This window comes from Perissodus microlepis, chromosome 11 (assembly GCF_051167445.1).
Source record: "Perissodus microlepis isolate ML-2025 ecotype Zambia chromosome 11, ASM5116744v1, whole genome shotgun sequence".
Classification (NCBI taxonomy): domain Eukaryota; kingdom Metazoa; phylum Chordata; class Actinopteri; order Cichliformes; family Cichlidae; genus Perissodus; species Perissodus microlepis.
The window spans coordinates 5,913,354-5,933,005 of NC_140471.1; the positions used below are offsets into that span (position 1 = coordinate 5,913,354).

The 19,652-nt window shown below is 40.0% G+C and overlaps 2 protein-coding genes across 2 annotated transcripts in view; one reads left to right on the plus strand and one right to left on the minus strand.

The window, feature by feature from the left end:
• Nucleotides 1–304: 304 nt before the first annotated feature.
• abhd5a (abhydrolase domain containing 5, lysophosphatidic acid acyltransferase a) lies at nucleotides 305–19,618 on the minus strand. The gene is made up of 8 exons (XM_084943626.1): nucleotides 19,503–19,618; nucleotides 17,130–17,210; nucleotides 13,941–14,026; nucleotides 11,949–12,324; nucleotides 6,387–6,541; nucleotides 5,716–5,827; nucleotides 4,455–4,641; nucleotides 305–1,260 (listed from the first exon to the last, which is right to left on the minus strand). The coding sequence occupies exons 1-8, from the start codon at nucleotides 19,601–19,603 to the stop codon at nucleotides 1,171–1,173; spliced, it is 1,188 nt and encodes a 395-aa protein (XP_084799752.1). The 5' UTR covers nucleotides 19,604–19,618; the 3' UTR covers nucleotides 305–1,170.
• Nucleotides 19,145–19,652, plus strand: part of ano10a (anoctamin 10a) — a 37,298-nt gene continuing 36,790 nt past the window's right edge. The window contains exon 1 of the mRNA XM_084943623.1: nucleotides 19,145–19,203. The gene's annotated coding sequence lies outside the window, so the exon portion shown is untranslated. The remainder of the gene's footprint in view (nucleotides 19,204–19,652) is intronic.

The following is a 19,652-nucleotide window of genomic DNA, read 5'->3' on the forward strand; positions in this document are numbered from 1 at the left end:
AATATACTGCCTGCCTTACATGATACGCTCCATAACATGGACTATTATAAAGCTACTTTCAGCTGCTCCCTTGTTCACAGGAGGTCATCACAACAGAAAGCTCCACGTTTAATTTGAAAGTTTTTTTTTTTTTTAATTTTTTAATTTTAAACCAGACGTCCTTCCTAATGCTAAGCCAACGAGGTTTTTGTCTCCTTCCAGGATTTTTTGCCAGACAAAGGTGCAGAACACTACACTATGAAGCCACTTTAGTCTCTATATAAATATATCTAACTTATGCAAATAGAGCAGTCAAAAACAGGAGGAAGCCAACAGAGGGTTTATGGTGATATTCACAGTTATTGCAGATGAAACGACCACTTGTGTTTGACAGGAAAGCACATTACAGAGGACACATGCTATTATTGGAAGCAGATTCATCTAAAACCTCTTCCTGTTGCTGATGCAGTGGTCCTGTATACCGAGGTTTTGTATCTGTATCAGAATCAAATGGGAAAAACCACAAACCATAGGCTGAACACAATGCATGGGACACCAAATACATGACATTGTAACTGTAACTCCTAAATACCCGTTGTGCTTCAGTCAGATATCACTCAAATGATCATATTAATATTCATATCATTATTATTGCAGCTGTCATTGGATTTATGAAATAAGCATGCTAAAATATTCATTCTCAGTATCTCACAGAAATAGAAAAAAAATGTGATAATTTATCTTTCAACAGTTTTTACATGAAATTGTTTATAAATGGTATTAAAAGGTGATAATCACCTGCCTTCACTTAACACTGAGGTTACTGCATTTGGGAGAGGCAATTTCAAAAAACCTTTATAACAAAGAAAAAACAAGTGACGCTACAGCTACAAGATTCTGTGTGCTGCAAAATAAGCATGTGATGGAGGCCAACAGGCCCCAATCAGTGATGTCAACTCAGAGTCACCATTCACCAAGTTTCCAAGAATACAGCTGACTCACTGGTCAGATGACAGAACATGTACGAGTCACACCAGGTCACTGTTCACTTTGCAATATTTTTAATGTGCAAACACTTATTTTTGTCCTTTGGGAAAGTGGGATTTTGAGGTTCCACAGTGTGTGACAGAGTGATGTCCGTCCCCGTTTTTCCCCCCCACTGGAGTTCAACATTCAAGCTCGTCTCGGCTTTCATTCCAGTTTGTTACATGCTTCCAAGACCTTGTAGTTAAAGTCCTCAGGCTGGTCGGCATACACATAGTGTCCGGCTCCACGGATTGTCTGCAGGAAGGGAAGAGAATCAGAAGGGAAGCAGCCAATTAAAAATTATGGAAACTATATAAAAGGCATGTCATAAAGTGAGGTCATGATTTTAACGAGGAGGGCTGTGTCTCCGGTTTATAGCTTTCATAAAACAAAGATGGAAAGTAACATTCAAATTTACAGTATGCATCAGTCAGTTTCATTTCAAGCCTCCATACAGTCAGTTCCACGGTTCTTCATGGCAGAAAAATTTACCTTTGATGTGTCAATATACACATAAGCATGATTGCTCCACATGTAATTAAGGCACTGAATCTGTGGAACTCTGCTAAACTGAGAGGTTTTCTTTTATATAATTCATTAAACAAATGTATTTTAAGCTTAAGTAAACTAAACCCCATGTACAAAACCAACAAATCAGTCTTTTGTCCAGCGATTTTTATTTGATGAAGCCTCAAAATGTTCTTTTTGGTTCAGTCGAAACCTCCAACTTTTACGGAGTAGTATTTTTTTATTTATTTTTTGAAATAAACTAAAATTATATAGTGAAACAAATTGATCAGCCCTCTTGTGATACAACATACATCCTCTTTATTGCATGAGGCTGTAGCCATAGCCAGCCAGTTCATTTTGTGCAAATCCACTCTTCTGCACTCTTTTCAACATCCATGTACTGATCACCGCACCGTTTCTGTGCTAAAAGAGGCATCATTTCTTTCCTCATTACTAAAACAGATTCTGAAGGAACATTCCACTAACTCAGAGGGTCTAGCAACCCTCTGAGTTAGTGGCAGTTTGTGTTGAAACAACAGCTGTAATTCTCCACATTTCAACTTTTTTCTCAAAAAAGCTTGTAGGCTTTAATCTTGAAATTTCAACTTTGTTTTCAATCAATAATAATATATTATCAATATTTTTTTTTTCCATGTAATGGCGCCCTAATACACTGTTGTAGAGGTCAGATAGTGACTGTTTGTTTGCAGCAGCCTGTAGTTTTGTTTTTCTTTTGTTTTGTTTTTTTAAAATGGACATTTTACCCCATGAATCTGTACTCATTAACACAGAGTTAGGAAATTAAAATGTCTCGAGTCCGTGGTAATGAGAATTTCTTTGCATATCATAATATTTCAGTGTCTGTTTTGCACCTGTCTAGGCAGCTGCTCATCCAGTCATCCTCATACTTGACAGGTGTATGAAAGAAACTGCCCATTTTTTTTCCCCTAAGTGCCAAACCCTTACCACAACTCTCACCTAGTCCTAAAGGCCATTACACAGAATGTGCTGCAAAACAATGACCCAAAATTCCAAATTGCCATGTAACATATACATCGGTGTGAAAAAAAAAGTGTTTGCTATGTTTTTGTATGTTTGTCACACTTAAATGTTTCAGATCTAACAAATTTAAAAATTAGACAAAGATGACAAGTAAACACAAAATGCAGTTTCTAAATGAAGGTGTTTATTATAAAGGAGGGGGGAAAAAAAATCTAAACCAACATGGCCATGTGTGAAAAAGTGATTGTCCCCCCCTCCCATTATAATTAATGGTGGTGTATCACATCTTTGGAAAGCTAAGTTCAATTTCTCTAGCCACACCCTGATTACTGCCACCCGTTCTCAATCAAGACATTACTTTAATACGACCTCCCTGACAAAGTGGAGTAGCCAAAAAGGTCCTCAAAAGCCAGACATCATCCCCATGATCCAAGGAAATTCAGGAACAGATGAGAAACAAAGTAATTGAGATCTCTCAGTCTGGAAAATGTTATAAAGCCACTTCTAGAGCTGTGGGACTCCACAATCTCCACAGTGAGATCCATTATCCACAAATGGCAAAATCATTGAATGGTGAACCTTAACAATGGTGAACCTTAACATAAGTGGCTGGCCAACCAGAATTACCCCAAGAGCACAGCAACAACTCATCCAAGAGGTCACAAAAGACCCCAGAACAATATCCAAAGACCTGCAGGCCTCACTTGGCTCAGTTAAGGTCAGTGTTCATGACTCCACCATAAGAAAGAGAGTCAGCCCAGCCGACATGGCTGAGTTCCAAAACAAAAACCAGCTCTGAATGGCTTAAGAAAAACAAAAATGAAGAGATTGGAGTGGCTTGGTCAAACTCCTGACATGAATTTGATTGAGATGCTGCAGCATGACCTTAAAAAGGTGGTTCATGCTCAAAAACCCTCCAGTGTGGCTGAATTACAACAATTCTGCGATAACTGGGGGTGAGTCTTTTACAGCTCTGAAGGAATTCTGACCCACTCATCTTTGCAAACAACTGATTCCAGTTGTTGCTGCTAAGCGTGGCCCAACCAGTTATTAGGTTTAGAAGGAAATCACTTTTTCAAACAGAGCCATGTAAGTTTTATTTACACAAACACCTAGAAACTGCATTTTGTGTTTACTTGTGTCATCTTTGTCCAATATTTAAATTTGACAATCTCAAAAACTTAAGTATAACAAACATACGTAATGAACTGGTCCTGATGTTTCTAAACAGGAAAACAAAGAAATTGAGATTCTGGGTTCATCCAGTTCTCACAAGCAGGCAGCAGCAGGGAGAATGTCATGGTTTGATCCAGGAGTTGGAACTGTGTCACGACCACTTTTGTACATATTTCAGGATGTCAGTGGGGCAGTTTAAACTCTTGATATATGTCAGACCACATCTGAGGAGGCAGAGGAGTCATTTCAGAGCCGATTGGCCTAAAGCATCAAGGACCTAAAGTATCAAGCTGTGTGTCTGAGGTAAAAAGTATTATTTTACTATTTGTATATACAGATCACCAGTTCACTTTGAGCTACAGAACAGTTGTTGTCCAATGCAGTTGGTTGGATCTGTGTAGTTGGATCTGAAAACTCAAGCTTGATACAAAATAAATAAATCTTAGCAATAAAGCAGGTTTTGAGGAAGTGTGAAGAAATTAGTTACAAGTTTAGAAAGTCTATAAAAATGTCATCACACTGATGATCTGGAACCCAAATTCAGAAAGACAGTTGGATTTTTTTTTTAAAGGTTGAACCATGAAATAACTGCCAGGAAATTCACTTTAAAAATTGGTTTTCAAAACTGTTTTTGGCAATTTATTCCTTAAAAATGTATTGTGAAATTTAAGTTTTTCGAGGGAAGAAAAAAAAAAAAAAAAAAAAAAAAAAGAAACACTTTGAAGGGATATCAATCCATCCATCTACACACACAAACTTACTATGATGTCCACATGAGAGCGTGGCCTCATCTTTTTGAGGGTGATGCCCGAGATGCTGTCTATGCTGGAGCGGGAGCCATAAATGATGGTGATGGGGATATCAGACTGCAGCTGGTCAATCCTCTGCAACATTGGCCTCTTGGCCCAGCCACATGGCGTCGTCATATTCTTAAAAGCAGTTTCCCCACTGTGACAAGACGAGGAAAAGATAATCAATGAGCACATGACAGAAAATGGATATGACAAAACATAATACTAGGCAGTGCTGGGTCATATCATACCGTTCACGGTAATACCGGTATAATGTTGGGCAACGATAAGAAAATGAAATATGGCGATAGAATATGGGTAAAACGCGCATGCGCAGTGCCTTTGTTTTCATACGCACATGGCGGTGACGCAGAATGAGAAGAGCGAAAGCGGGTCGTTGAATGAAACGGATGAACCTGAACTGGTTTGTAAAAATGCTGCAGCTTCAGTGGTGTGGAACTGGTTTGGCTTTCGTCCGTCAGATACACAACAAAGCACTATTTTTGGTAGAGCATGCTAGCGGGCCGTCGTTATTACCGTGTTGTTTGGAAAATACAGCGCACTTAAAATCAATCCTTTGATTTTTATGAAAGTCGACAGAGCCCCTTATAATCCCGCGTCCCTTATGTATGAACTCTGGTTGTGTTTACTGACCTCGAAACGATTTTATGTACACGGCGCTCGAAAATCTGTCACGTTTCAGTGCGACTTTGCTAAGCTTGATGGATTGTTGGAGCATTACGGCTATCGTAGGCGGAGCCTCGCGGAGTGATACGTACTGTGCTTCAACATAATATTACCGTATTGTGTGTGTATAACCTCTTTTTAAGTTTTGTGGATATTATACATGGTTATGCTGAGGATATGTCGGCCAGTTTCCACTGGAAATGCCTTTTGGTTAAACTGTCAGCGAGGAATTTGCACTGTTACATTTTTTATATAACTTTAATGCAGATAAAAAACAGCTGCTTGTTTAAGTGAAAATACATTGATGGTTTTTTGCACTAATAAAGTTGTGGAGTTGTAAAGTATTTTGTCTCGTGTCAATTATATCGTCAGTTATATCGTTATCGCAAATTTTCAAATGTATATCGTGATAAATATTTTTGGTCATATCGCCCTGCTCTAATACTAGGTAGTAAAACGTGGATGAGAGCAGAAAAGGTGATGAAGAAATTGCTTCCATGGCCATTTTAGAGACAAGTGGCATTAATAAAAGAGAAAGACAGACCTGGGGCTTTGCACGTTCAGGTGGTAGATGTAATCTGGCACAGTGTTGTCAGTGAACACGAGGGAGAACTTTTTCTTGAAGTCGGGTCTTAGTGTTTGCACCAGAGTGGGACCTGCAGGGGACCAGGGAAGAGACAGAGGTGTCAAATACAAGCATGTAGCCATTAATAGATGAGGAGTACTCATTACATTTTACATGATTGGTCACACTGGGGAGAGCCCAGGTTTTGGCTTAAATTCCTTTCAAAGTCAAAGCAAAAAACACGAAAACTCTACTGAATGACATTGTGCTCGTCACATCACTTGCCTTAACAAGCAGTTGTAGTTGTCTGGGTGTGCAAAGAGAACATTAGCGGTGATACTGCAATATTAAACTAATATAAAACTATCCCCCCAGTTTCATACTGCATACATTTTCACTTATTGTCTCCAGACAATAAGTGAAAATCTTCACCCATTATATTGCATCCTGTCATTTCCATTCTTCTCATTTAAGAAAAAGAAATTTCACGTGTTTATCATCTCCATTCCTGATACTTTTGTTGTAGCTTTGCTTTTCCCCAATACTTTGGTGTGCCACAGCATGGACACATTTCCCTGGGATTATTAAGCTAGTCCGGTTGTGGGTTTGCTTTTAGCACTGTGGTACTTTGTTGTCTTTTAGCACCTTACCCAGTGGTCCTACCAGTCGCAGGCCAGCCAGGGGGTTGAAAGGACTGAACATGGCACCAAGAGCTTTGATCCACACAGGGATGGGCCGGTCTGGTTCTGTCGTCTCCGGATTATCAGGTAAACCCCAGGGCTCAACCAGGACAATGTGCTTTACTCTGTAAGCCAGACAACAACAACAACAACAAAAATAAAAGTTAACCTGCTCTTTTAGTTATAAATTGTTTACAGACCTACAACTAAAGGACATTTAGAAAAACATTATAAAGGCCAGAATGAAGAGTGCCAGAGCAAACATAGACAAAGACCACGACTTCTGGAATAATGTTCTTTGGACAGATGAGTCTAAAATTGAATTATTTGGACACCAGAACAGTAGACATGTTTGGCGTAAACCAAATACTGCCTTCCAAGAAAAGAACCTCATACCAACTGAAGCATGGAGGTGGCAGTATCCTAGTTTGGGGATGCTTTGCTGCAGCAGGACCTGGCCAGCTCACTATGATAGAATCCATCATGAATTCTACTGCGTATCAGAGGGTGCTTGAAGAACATGTGAAACCATCTGTTAATGAGGGAAATTCTTTTGTCATACACATGCTCAATGCAGCAAGAGAGACAGAGGAACAGAAGAATAAGATATACAACATATACAATAGAATACTAGTATACAGTAATGACCCAAAGCATACCAGCAAATCCACCAAGGACTGGCTAAAAACTAAGAAGTGGAGAGTCCTGGAATGGTCAAGTCAAAGCCCTGATCTTAACCCCATTGAGATGCTGTGGGGTGATTTGAAACAGGCTGTACATGCAAGAAACCCCTCAAACATCTCACAGCTGAAGGAATTCTGCATTGAGGAGTGGGGCAAACCTTCTGATCGATGTCAGAGACTGGTAAAAGGCTACAAAAGCCGTCTCGCTGAAGTTATATCAGCCAAAGGAGGCAACACTAGTTATTAGGGGGTAGGGTGTCCTTTTTTCTCCATTGAAATAAACATTTTTGTTCATATCTTTTTTTTTTGATGTTTCACAAAATGTTCATTTTTGTTGTTTAATTGCAATTACGTCACTTTCTTTTCCAGTAATACATAAAATCATGATTGGAAATTGATATGTGAACGGTTCATAATAAAGGGCTGATTATTTAATGGGGTGTCCTAATTTTCCTCACATGACTATAAGCATTCAGTGTCCTGGTGCATGCATTATTTTTTTGTTTTAACAGAGATGTGAATGTGACATAAATCTTTTCATCAAGAAAGTAAATACATCCCCCAAATAGAACTTTTCCGGCACAGCATTTTGTTTTGTTTTTGTATTTTTTTACAATTTAATAATGGTGACCTATTCTATTTTTGCTTATTTCTGCCATATATACACACCGTTACATTGTGAATGTACATATTAAACAATTCTCAGATAATGACATTAGAGTATGAACTGTGGACCAAAAACTTTCAGATGGCTCTAAATGCCCAGTTTCACAGTTTTACTTTTGACTCATGAGGTCACCAAGATCAGATATTGCTAATATGAAAACTTACACAGCCCTTGTAAGGTGGAGTCTATCAGAAGAAAACTGGCTTTAAGGAAGCAGGAAGAGAGCTAAAATGCATTTCAGACATGATGATGGCCGTTTTTAGTGCTGCAGAAATATGAACAAAACCAGCTATGGCTGACAGTCTAACAGGTCACAATCAAGCTAGGCCAAGGGTCAGCAACCTTTAACACAGAAAGAGCCATTTGGACCCGGTTTCCATGCAAAAGAAAATACTGGGAGCTGCAAATACTTTTTGACATCTAAAATGAAGATAACACTGTATATATTGTTTTTTACTTTTATGCTTTGTGTGAACAACTAAGGTGTGTTGCTTATGAAATTCATGAAGTGCTACAGAGAAAATTACATTTATGTAATTAACACATTTTGAACTCTTAAATATAACAAGAGGAAAGACACCCAGCTGAACGAAAATGATCCATGTAGCAAACAAAAACTGTTGTGAGCCGCCCCTTATATCGCCTTTGGGCTTTTGGAGCCTTGACCTGACTTTTAAAAAAAAAAAATAATAATAGGAAAAAAAAAAGCACTGCGCTGCTGAAAAATGAAAAATAGATATTTGCAAAATTCTGCCTAAATATGTATTTTACCTGGTTAATGTGTGTGGCGGGGCGTGGTCTGCAGTGCCGCTGCAGGGGAGGCAGACGCACCTGAGCAGCACCCGCAGTCACGCCTCGCCGCCTTAACGTCTGTGCTATCGATGCTGTTGTGTTGGTGTGTGTCGGGCTGTGAGCTGCAAAGCAACAGCCGGCTGTATGCGTACAGCAACCAAAGTGGTCAATAAAGAGATGCTGAAAAGTGTGTTCATGGAAACATCGCCAGGTCTGCCGTGGTACGTTTACAATGGGACTTCTGCTCCTGAACCTCTGCTCACAGCGTCTGCAAATCGAGGCTGTACAAAGTCACTTTCATCTTTACGCAGGACTGTAAGCTGTCATCTGTGAGGCGTGAGCGGTGTTTGTTTTTAACATAGTTCACGGTGGAGAATAGCTGCTGACATAATGTGGATCCGAAGATCCATAATTGGCCTGCCTGGGGTTGAAAGTCTCGATAAATTGCACGGCGTTTCGGCGGGTACACAGGCTTCCGCGAGTGTGACGCTTATTTTGAGGGATGGAAAAAAATAATATATAGAATATAATTTTATTTTTATATTTCAATATCACAATAATCTTCCAATTTAGAACTACAAGTTAAAAAAAAAAAAAAAAAACTAACATAAATAAAATACACTTCAGCTAAATACTTCTAATTTATTTTCCCAAACCACACGGAGCCGCACTATAAGGACTAGAGATGGACCGATCCGATATTACGTATCGGTCCGATACTGACGTAAATTACTGGATTGGATATCGGAGAGAAATAAAAAATGTCATCCGATCCATTAAATATCAAAAAAAGCACCTCACAAAACTTGCGACAGGGCGTAACTCTGCTCATAACCGTAGCACGTCGCAGCAGTATGCGTCACGTGATAGAGCAGCTGTGTGTATTTGGAGCCTCGCTACCAATCTGGCATTTCATCTCCGAGGAAGTTATCCCAGAGAGAAGTAAAGCAAGTGTGTAAGTTCATCTCTGAATGTTTGTAAAGCATTCCCGCGTTAAGCTTAACAACTGATATATGGAGCGAGTGCCTCTTCTCTCCCTCTCCTGCTGCTACTTCAATCATGAAACTGATCAATGATCAGCTGATCGGCTTTTGTGTCGCGAGTCAGTCACTCTTCTTTGTTTTTGGCACACTTCGCGCCAGAAAGGAAACCAACAGCTGAACAACAGCAACACGTTTAACCTTGATACGCTGTTGTTAGAATTTATTTAATATTACTTTCTACACCAGGATCCTTTTCTACGTAGCTGACGGCTGGTAACTGTGCAGGGGCGGATCTAGCAAAGTTTAGCCAGGGGGGCCGATAGGGCATTAATAGGGAAAAGGGGGCACAAAGACATCATTTTCTTTCTTATTCTCATTTAAAATGTCTAGCTTTTAATAAATAATTATCCGAATTTTACAGCCAAAGTTTTAATCTGATGTAAAATGTATAGAACTCCATTACCGTATATAATAAGTATTAAGTCTAATATACCCTAGTAAGCTATAGTACTTTTTCCTTTGGGAAGGTATGATCTGTGCAGTCTGCAATTCTGTTGAAGAAAGATGTTGAATCTATTTAATTATTCTTGAAAAATAATTGATTTCTGTGCATTTCTTTCACACTGCATCAAATTGAAGTTGATTACGTCAATTAAGCATCATGCGGTGGAGGGTGGGTGGTTCCCTATTGTTTTTTTTTTTGCTGGGAGTTTTAGAACCCTATTAGTTAGGTTGCTTACTCTTTAAAATACCAGAATATGGAGGATGGAGTAGGTTTAAGTTCATTAGATTAATCATTATTGCTGAACTATGAAATATTTTGGGTGCAGTGTGTTTTTTTTTTTTTTTTTTTTTTTTTTTAAATATACACATACATACAGGTATAACAGAATAGCTTTAGTGTTTTGTTTTGTTTTTTTTAACTTGAGTATGAACTTATACAAAAAGCAGCAAGATATTAAAAAAACAGTTTTATTGATTAAAAAAAACACTACATCTGATTCATATCGGTATTGGCAGATATCCAAATTTATGATATCGGTATCGGACATAAAAAAGTGGTATCGTGCCATCTCTAATAGGGACTAAAGAGCCGCAGGTTGCAGACCCCTGAGCTAGGCTGATATTTACATGACACCATGAAGCAGTTTACTTTCATTTTCATAGTCAACTGGAAGCTAAACTGACAGGTGATTATAAGCCATTTAAATCTGACATGTCATGGTCTTAATGGACTCTGTACTGGTACAGAGAGCACATTGTGGTTCCCAATATGAATGAAGTTCAAGGAGGGGGGGGAGGAGGACAATGAGCACAGATCGGGGACGCATGTGCCTGATCAAGAGCATCTGAAGTTATAACTTAAAACCATTTGGAACGCTAAGATAACAATAAGAAGACAGGAAGCGGGAATTTTCAGTGTTACTGATGAAGAGGGGTGATAAGGGATTGAGGACATTTTATCAGGCGCCGCTTAGGGAGAGCCGGGTGAATGCTGGAAGCTCCGAGCTGGAGCTGCGGCAGGAGGAGATGATTCAGGAGAGATAGAGTCTAGTGGGAGGAGAGAGCGTTTTGGAGGACACTGCTGTTATCACAGGCTGCCAGCACCTAAAGGCACACCGCTACAACTGTATCCTGTACTCATGCTGGCATGTTTTGCTACAATCATGTTAACAGCAAAAGGGCAGAATCATTATTCAGAACAGTGTTCACTGCAGACTCTGCTTTTTTCTCCTCCTAGGCAAGTTCCACTTCATTTGTTCCATTTACATCAGTGATGAAAGGATTATTCAAATGTATATTATTCTGGTTTTATAGAGCAATCAACACTCTGCCCACTTGCTCACTGGAGCTCTCAGCTGTAACACATGGCTTCCTTTAGCTGATCTGACCAACAAGCTGCTCTTGGGGACAGAAAATGAGACTTTATGACACAAACTTGTTTGATGTGTTGATAAATCAGATTTCTTGTGTCCACTGACACACTCCACTGTATTTTCCATAACAGTCCCTGACAGTATCTGCCTGCTGTGTGCTGTGAGGCAGCAGGTGTAAAGAGGCCCAAACACTTCTGCAGACCAACATTCACACACCACTCTCAAAAGGCAGGATAGAAACAATAGTTAGAGGTGATATGCAAAGATTATCACAATATTAACTCTGTCCGTTTCAGCCACTCTTGCAGATGACAGGAGCTGCTAGCCAACAGTGGACATTAGAAAAGATGAGCTCCTATATGGAGTGCCTAAAACACTCGCATTATTATAATAATAAGAGACTAAAACCTGACTTTAGCTTATGCTACAGTTCTGATCCTGACATTTTACACAAACCTGCCACCTTTCTGTATCAGACAATGTGGGTCATGATACAGTAAGATATGAGAAATCCCATTGTCTGCACCCACCTGCCTGGGTATTTAATGGAGTATGCCACAGCGAGGTATCCTCCCAGATTGTGACCAAGAAGTATCATAGACTCCAGACCCACGCTGGCCCGCCACTGTTCTATGGACTCGACAAACTGATCCTCTGCTTCTGCTGCATCGGTTGAGAACACAGGCCTGCTGCTCTGGCCAAAACCCAGTAAGTCCAGTGCAAAGACAGGCCGATGCTGGGAGAGATCATCCAGATTCTGAGCCCACAGGCCCACCCCGCTGCCAAAGCCATGCAGCAGAACTAAGGGAGTTTTATCTTTAACATGGTCATTGCAAAAAGTCAGGGTCCACAGAAGATTGTCGTTGGAGATGGGAACAAACTCTTTAGTAAATGCAGTGCTGACATCTGAAAAGAAAAGCACAAGATTACTTTTAAGTTCAAGAACATTACGATGGGTCAAATATTCCATTTCACATTAATCTAAATAACATATCTTTTTTGATACTACTGAATCAATCAGGTGTCTTCACCAAAAGTGAGATTCTCTGAAGAAGAACAAGAAGAACAAGAGCAATGCGATTTGTCACACGTACTGGTTCATTAGTAACATCCTGCAGGCACAGTTGGGTTAAAGTCATTCATAGAAAACAGCCCCTGAACTTCTTATTGATTTTTCAAAGCTGTAATCATCACTTTATTTATAAGTTCCTATTCTACTGTGGTTAATGTTTTCTACTTGTTGTCATGACATTTTCTGGAAGACCGACATCTAATATTCCTTTAAATTTTGAGCAATGAAAGTCATGAGTTATTTTCCTGAGCTGTTTGTAGTCTTAGATAAGACACATACTTTCCAAGTGATCTCAGACACATTTTGTAATTAGCATGAAACACGCTAAGGCCCAATGCATCTGCTCAGTTTATTATTATTTTATGTCATCAATTGCATTTTTGAGGACTTAAAGATGCTAAAAAAACTCATGTACATTTTCACCAGATCTAACACGTGCAAAATTTCTTATTTTATTGGTTTGTAAATGGTAAATGGCCTGTATTTGTATAGCGTTTTACTAGTCCCTAAGGACCCCAAAGCGCTTTACACATTCAGTCATCCACCCATTCACGCACACATTCACACACTGGTGATGGTAAGCTACATTGTAGCCACAGCCACCCTGGGGCGCACTGACAGAGGCGAGGCTGCCGGACACTGGCGCCACCGGGCCCTCTGACCACCACCAGTAGGCAACGGGTGAAGTTTCTCATGTACAGAGTAGGAAATGGTTCAATAATGCCACCTATGGTAGTACTACCAGCATGCGGTTTGAGTTACATGAATGAAAATTGGTACACACATACGTAAAGTCTGGAAGCCCACTGACCCAAACCCAACAGGAAGTCCGCCATTTTGAATTGAAGATGACATTTTGGCGACTTCCTGGCATTATACTGTTGCAAACTCCTCCAAGGATCAACTTCATATTTGGTCAGTCTAAACTACAGACCTGGGCCATATTAAATTGCAACACTTTTGAGCTTTCTTCAAAGGGCGTGGCCGTGGTACCACGGCAAATTTCAACCAGTCACCATGAAAATATAGTTTCCTCTTATTTACACATACATTGTCCAATCTGGACCAAACTTCCCACGTTTCATAAGGCTCCGCCCCTGAAAACATTTCTCCTGTCATATTTGATGGTGGTCACTGCACCACCTAGTGGGAACAAGAAATGTCAAGTTATGCACTTTGGGCTACAGTTTTAAGGTGACTGACCGCAGCAACCTCAAATTTGCCAAAGAAAGTCTTAAGGTGTTGGTTATCGCTGCTTGCAGATTTAATTCATATTTACAAAAAGTTATTTGATTTCTAGCCAATACAGGTTTTGTTTAGCAAAACAGGTTGTGTTTGAGTGAGTGACCACAGGTGGGTGAGTTTACTTTTGCACACTGTACAAAAAGTGTATGTTTTAAATTAAAAGAAAACAAAAAACAAAAAAAAATTACACTGGGTTTATCCTTACACTGCAGCATCTTCTCCTCTGAAGCTTGCAGATGGCTCTTTGAAGTTGGACACCACGATGGCAGCCAGTTGGGAATCCAGCACCACCTACGTACACAAAAGCACAACAGTATGAATATGAATGGTTTGCCTTATATTAATATTTCAAACGTACATCATTATAATAATGATTCATCATCATGCTGCTTTGGGGTACTCACAGTCATAGGGCTAAGATTCATAACACAAACCTGCACCACAGAACATTGACTCCTAGCTAACCAGACTCTTACTGTATGGTCCTCACTTAACTCATTTCTCAGCTTTCTACCGCTTGGACTGCTTTTGCAACACGCTAAACAATCAGGGTTACTAACAGGTTAAGCAAGCAAAAAAACAGGCTTGATACACAAAATTACCATCAGAATTTATCACAGATGCTTTGAAAAATGTAGTGGTTTAAAGGTGTGAACATGTTTTTGTAGGAGTTTCCAGAGTGCAAAATTTGGGTAAAAAAATAAATGATCCAAATATGATTTGATAACAAATTGCAAAATTGTGCAAACAATTTCATGCAGAAAAACAAATATACACCATATTTTTCAACTGATAAAGCTTCTACATTTGCTGTTAGGAGTGTTAATTTAGTTTTGCATTGCCAGGGAGAGATCGCTTTGTCATGTAGTTCTTCATGGAGTCCTCACACTGAATGTTTAGATTGTTCCGTGTTGGTATTTTAATGTAACAGAGCAGTCCTTAATATGAAGCATCCATGAAGCTTTATGCTTTAGGAACCAATACGTTGTATTAATGCTTCTCTGTATGACTTTATCAGTCTCCCATACTGTTGTGAGAAAATTCTGACCCAATGCCGTTTGTGAGGTATTTATTTAAGCACAGATCTCTTAAGATACCCAAAGGGATTTGTTTCTTTTTTCAGATGAATGGAATAAAATTGATGAAGAGGTAAAAGCCTACATCTTTCCACTTTGGGTTTTTTTTGTGTGATTTTTTTTTAAATTGTAATTCTGAGCATTTTGTGGTTTTTGGTACTCTGGAAAACTGTAAATAATGAGCAGAAGCAATGTTAAATTGATGTTGATAAATCTGAGATATTTCTGTAAACATTCACATGCATGACTTCTGCACAGATTCATGTGGACACACTGTTAGTTAACAAGTCCCATTGTTCCTGAAGTCATGTGGTTTGTTCAGATACAACATTGCAAACCCAACACATGCTGCAATGTTCTTTTTAGTGAAAAGGTTTTTATTCCTAATTCATGGCAACGTGTTATGGCAGGCCTTCTACTAGAAGGCATAACTAAACTACAGAAGGGTGTGACTTAAGAGTAAGGAGATACTTAAAGGTTTTTGGCTGAATGTCTAAACAGCTGTGTTTATTGTAAAAGTGACCTCTCCATTAGCTGCTCTGTGTGGGAAAGCAACTTCTTACTTCATAGCTGGCTCTGAAATAAGTTCTTCTGCTTTCCCAGTGTGGTCTTGAGGGAAAAGCATAACAGAGCACAAAGCTGTGACACAAAAATTTAGTTTCTTTGTTTTCTTTTGTCTTTAGGCAAGTCACCCCCCCCCAAAAAAAACAAACAAACAAGGCCATAAATTGTAAGAAGTCAGTAACAACAAAATGTTCTTCTGTGACATGCAAACCTCATCTGGCAACACGCAGAGACATCAAAAGAGGAAACAAATGGCTGTCGTCACACTACACTTCACTCAATGTTCTCCTTCCCTGACATCGGTCACATTAGTTCCTTTAACAAGGCCTTCTTTACAGAGTCTAACCATAGACATCTTGTTCACTTACTAATTATCAAAACATTCATCTCCAACTGTTTTGATAAAGGACTATTTGTCCTTTATCAAAACAGCTGTAGCTAGTGAAAAGGGCAACTTAAATTGTTTGTCTGTGTGTCTGTAAGGTTTTCGGCTGCTTGAATTCTGAGAAATCAATACAGGACGTGAATGATGCGATTTCAATCAGTCCCTTTCACATGTTTCAACATTTACCTAAGCCTACTTCTAATAATTCTTACAATTAAACAAATGACACACACACACACACACACACACACACACACACACACACACACACACACACTTCTATTTTCTAAGTGAGCAGCAGCAGCGCAGCCTCAAAACAATGCAGCCTCAAAATTAGCTTTAAATTGATCAAGTATGGCATTGGCCTTGGTGTGAATCTGTGCTGCCTGAGTGGTCCTCTGTTTTAAATAAGTCAGTACTGCAAGAGAACTCACATAAAGTCCTTTCCAACATGTGGCAGACATAATGAAGCAGCCTCATTACGGTGTTGTTTAGGCACAACTAGAGTCACAGACTTAAAAATCAGCCTAATTTAACTGTTCTGATCATCCCCCCCATGAAGGTTTTACTGTTTGGGGAACTCATTTGTCTTCATGGTCATTTTAAGACTGTCCTCCACCCCCCATGGCTGTTGTTTTCTTTTTCAAATCATTACACATGATGCTTGGGCAGCAGGCAGCAAGGAAGGTCCTGAAGGTTCAATCCAAAACTAGTTGTACTTAATTATTTTTTTAACATATAAAAGCACATTTACGCTATATGCGCATGTGTTTCTCATCTGGGCTGCTGTTGGGGTTTTCTCTGCATTATTGTAGGGTCTTCACCTTATAATGCAGAACACCTCAAGGAGATGGCTGTGATTTGTGAACTGCACTTTCACTTTTCACTTTTAACCCACTCTAAATGCCTTTTACAAGTCTGGAAACGTCAATTACAATGCCTTTTGAACAGGTTTTTGTTAATCGGGGTGGTGCTGCTCATTTATATTGCTTTGCACTGATAAGCAACCATTTAGTCTCAGCCTGTTAACATACATGTGTTGGACTCAATTGTTGGAGACGCAATTACTTGATAAACCCGTGAGTTTGCCAGGGTTATCAAAACGCAGGAGACACCCTGTGTGTTATTGTGAAAGGTAAGTTAAAGAGTCACACAAAAGTTTAAGTTTAGTTCTCCCTTTGCTTACGTTCCATTACTCTACTAAGTCTTGTGAAAATCACCCAGCTGAAAGGAAACTGGACCTGCACAGTGACACATACAAACTAACAAAGTGAGGCTACAATAATGAAAGCTAATGTCTGAGTGGAGGTGGATATTTGTGTAAAAGAGTGTCACACCTGTGTCTGTGTGTGGATGCTCATAACATTACCTTATTGTTTTATCCACATAGCCCCACACACTGCTGGCCAGACTGGGAACACCAACAGTAGACAGCATTCTATGAATGACCCTGGAGATATAATAAAAGAGTAAGCGCATGAGGGCAAAGGACAGGGACTGGCCGATGACAACGCGTGACAGCAAAACTATCATCTCCATTATTTAAATTATCAAGCATTTACTATAACACTTAAAAAAGGTTTATGGTTTTATCAAGGTTTTTTGTGCATTTCCGGAGGGCTTTTTATGCACATGAATAGGGATGGGTATCGTTTAGGTTTTATCCGATACCGGTGCCAAACCGGTACTTTTGAAACGGTGCCGGTGCTTAAACGGTGCTCAAACCGGTGCCTAAAGAATGGAGAACACAAAATTGGTCCAAAAACCTCTCATGTTCAGCTGTTTTTTTTTGTAAAAAGATAACAATGTTAGCCTTTTCTGCAGCTATAGGGCATATATGGTATCACTCTTGGCTGGAAGCAGCGCTTAAACAATGGCAAAAAAAAAAAAAAAAAAAAAAAAAAAAAAAAAAAGCTGTTTCCCACTTTTTCTTTGGTCATTTTAGCCTTTTTGGCCAGGGTGAAGGGAGTATCTGCCATCAAACAAGAAGACAGCCGCATGTAACTACGACTGTGTTTGCTAGTTCACCTTACATGCATTAATTTAATAACGTGGTTAGCCTACTCAACGTAAATTATACACGAACAACATTAAGCTACTCACGCAGAGAAGAACGGCTGCTGCTGCCATCATCATCCGTCATCATTTCTGCTACACTGGCAGGGCTAGGGGCCAGGACTCTCCTCTTCGGGTTTTTGGGGGATGTTGCTAACTCCGGGTCCGATAACAGGCACCACACCCGCAGTAGATGTGCTCGGTGTGAGGTCTCGCAGCAAGCTATCAAATACGGCGCATTTCTCGGCTTTTAAAAACAAACGCTAAGCGTCGCCAGGTGTTTCATCGGATTCGAGGTGTTACCTCCTTTGACAGTATCACAGTATCAGCTTAAAGCACTTGTTGCAGGCTGCTGAGTTTGCATCTTTTGCTGTGAAGTACAGCCAGACTTTTGACCGCTTCGCTTTGGGCATTTTTAATCTGTAGCTCTGCTCTAAAAGAACGTACGTACCTGGACCCGCCTACTATCCTCGGAAACGTAAAATGATTGGCTAGAATTCAAAGTGTATCACAGCTCAGGGAAAAAAAGCACCGAAATAAAGCACCGAAATGTGCGCTGTTTTTCGGTCTGGTTACTACCGTTTATGTCAGAACCGGTGCCATGATGGCACCGGATACCGGTACCCATCACTACACATGAATAGAAAAATATTCGCACCACTGCAAAACTCTTGTTTAAAACCGGTGTTCTGACAAACCATCCTAGTTTGGCAAAACGTCCTACCGTTAGTAGTTTATGCACATTTCTGCTGTCACAGAGTAATTCCAACACCAATTTAAGTAGGTATGACGGATTGCCACTTAACTTTGCCCATCAGAGTATGCTTGTAGGTCATATTCATACAGCCAGGATGGTTTGCCACTTCATTTTACCCGTTAAAGTATGCTTGTAGGTAACATTCACTCTGACGGGTAAAATTAAGTGCCAAACATGCATGGTTTGGCACTTAATTTTACCCGTCAGTATGTGTGTAGCTGTTATTAACAAAGGTAGGATGATTTGCCACTGAACTTTAGCTGTTAAAGTATGCTTCTAGCTCATATTCACAAAGGTAGGATGGTTCGCCACTGAATTTTAACTGTTTAAGTATGCTTGCAGGTGAAATTCACAAAGGTAGGATGGTTTGGCAGTTAATTTTACCCGTCAGAGTATTTTTGTAGCTAATATTCACAAAGGTAGGACGGTTCGCTACTTAATTTCGTGTTGTGCGCATGCGCAGAAACAACGGGTAGGATGGTTTGTGAGGTAGGATGGATTCCAAGAACACCAGTTTTCTCAATTTGCTCTACTATCTCTGAGGCAAAACAAACATGGCAGTCCAGCGGCTTTGCAATAAAAGCGTTATTTTACTTCTGTGGACCACACCGACAATACCTTCAAAGCACCGGTGAGTTTTTCCAACGACCTTCTGCAGTCTTCGAGCACTCTCATTTAGTACGGGCCACTTTACAAAAAGCCAGCAATTAACTAATGAGGGTGGGGGCGCAGGTTTACCTTGACCCAAGTGGTGCCTCTTCTGGCAGCCTGTCTAACTTTCGACATCAACACTCGGGCATTTTCAGGAAAAGGTGCACAGTGTCGCTGTTCTAATAACACTTACTGTCTGTTAAATAATAAAGGAACATTACCGTGGATATACATGCTCTGACAGACCGGGGAATGTGATAGGTTAATAGAAATACTCACCCTCTGTTCTCGATCACCGCTTGCTCAGCCATAGCGCGACAGTCCCCGAGACGCTTCTCGCAGTCACGTGGGTCTGACGTAGCTGCCAAGCTTGTGTGCATTTGATTTATAGCGTCAGTTGACTGAGACAAGGGGGAAGGGGGGGGGGGT

What these genes read in the sequence shown, in the direction of transcription:
- abhd5a (XM_084943626.1), bottom strand. Translation starts at nt 19,603, where the DNA reads ATGCACACAAGCTTGGCAGCTACGTCAGACCCACGTGACTGCGAGAAG. An exon ending in GCGGTGATCGAGAACAGAGG is followed by an intron (nt 17,211 to 19,502) that starts GTGAGTATTTCT and finishes TTATATCTCCAG; the next exon opens with GGTCATTCATAGAATGCTGT. An exon ending in TATGTGGATAAAACAATAAG is followed by an intron (nt 14,027 to 17,129) that starts GTAATGTTATGA and finishes TTGTGTACGTAG; the next exon opens with GTGGTGCTGGATTCCCAACT.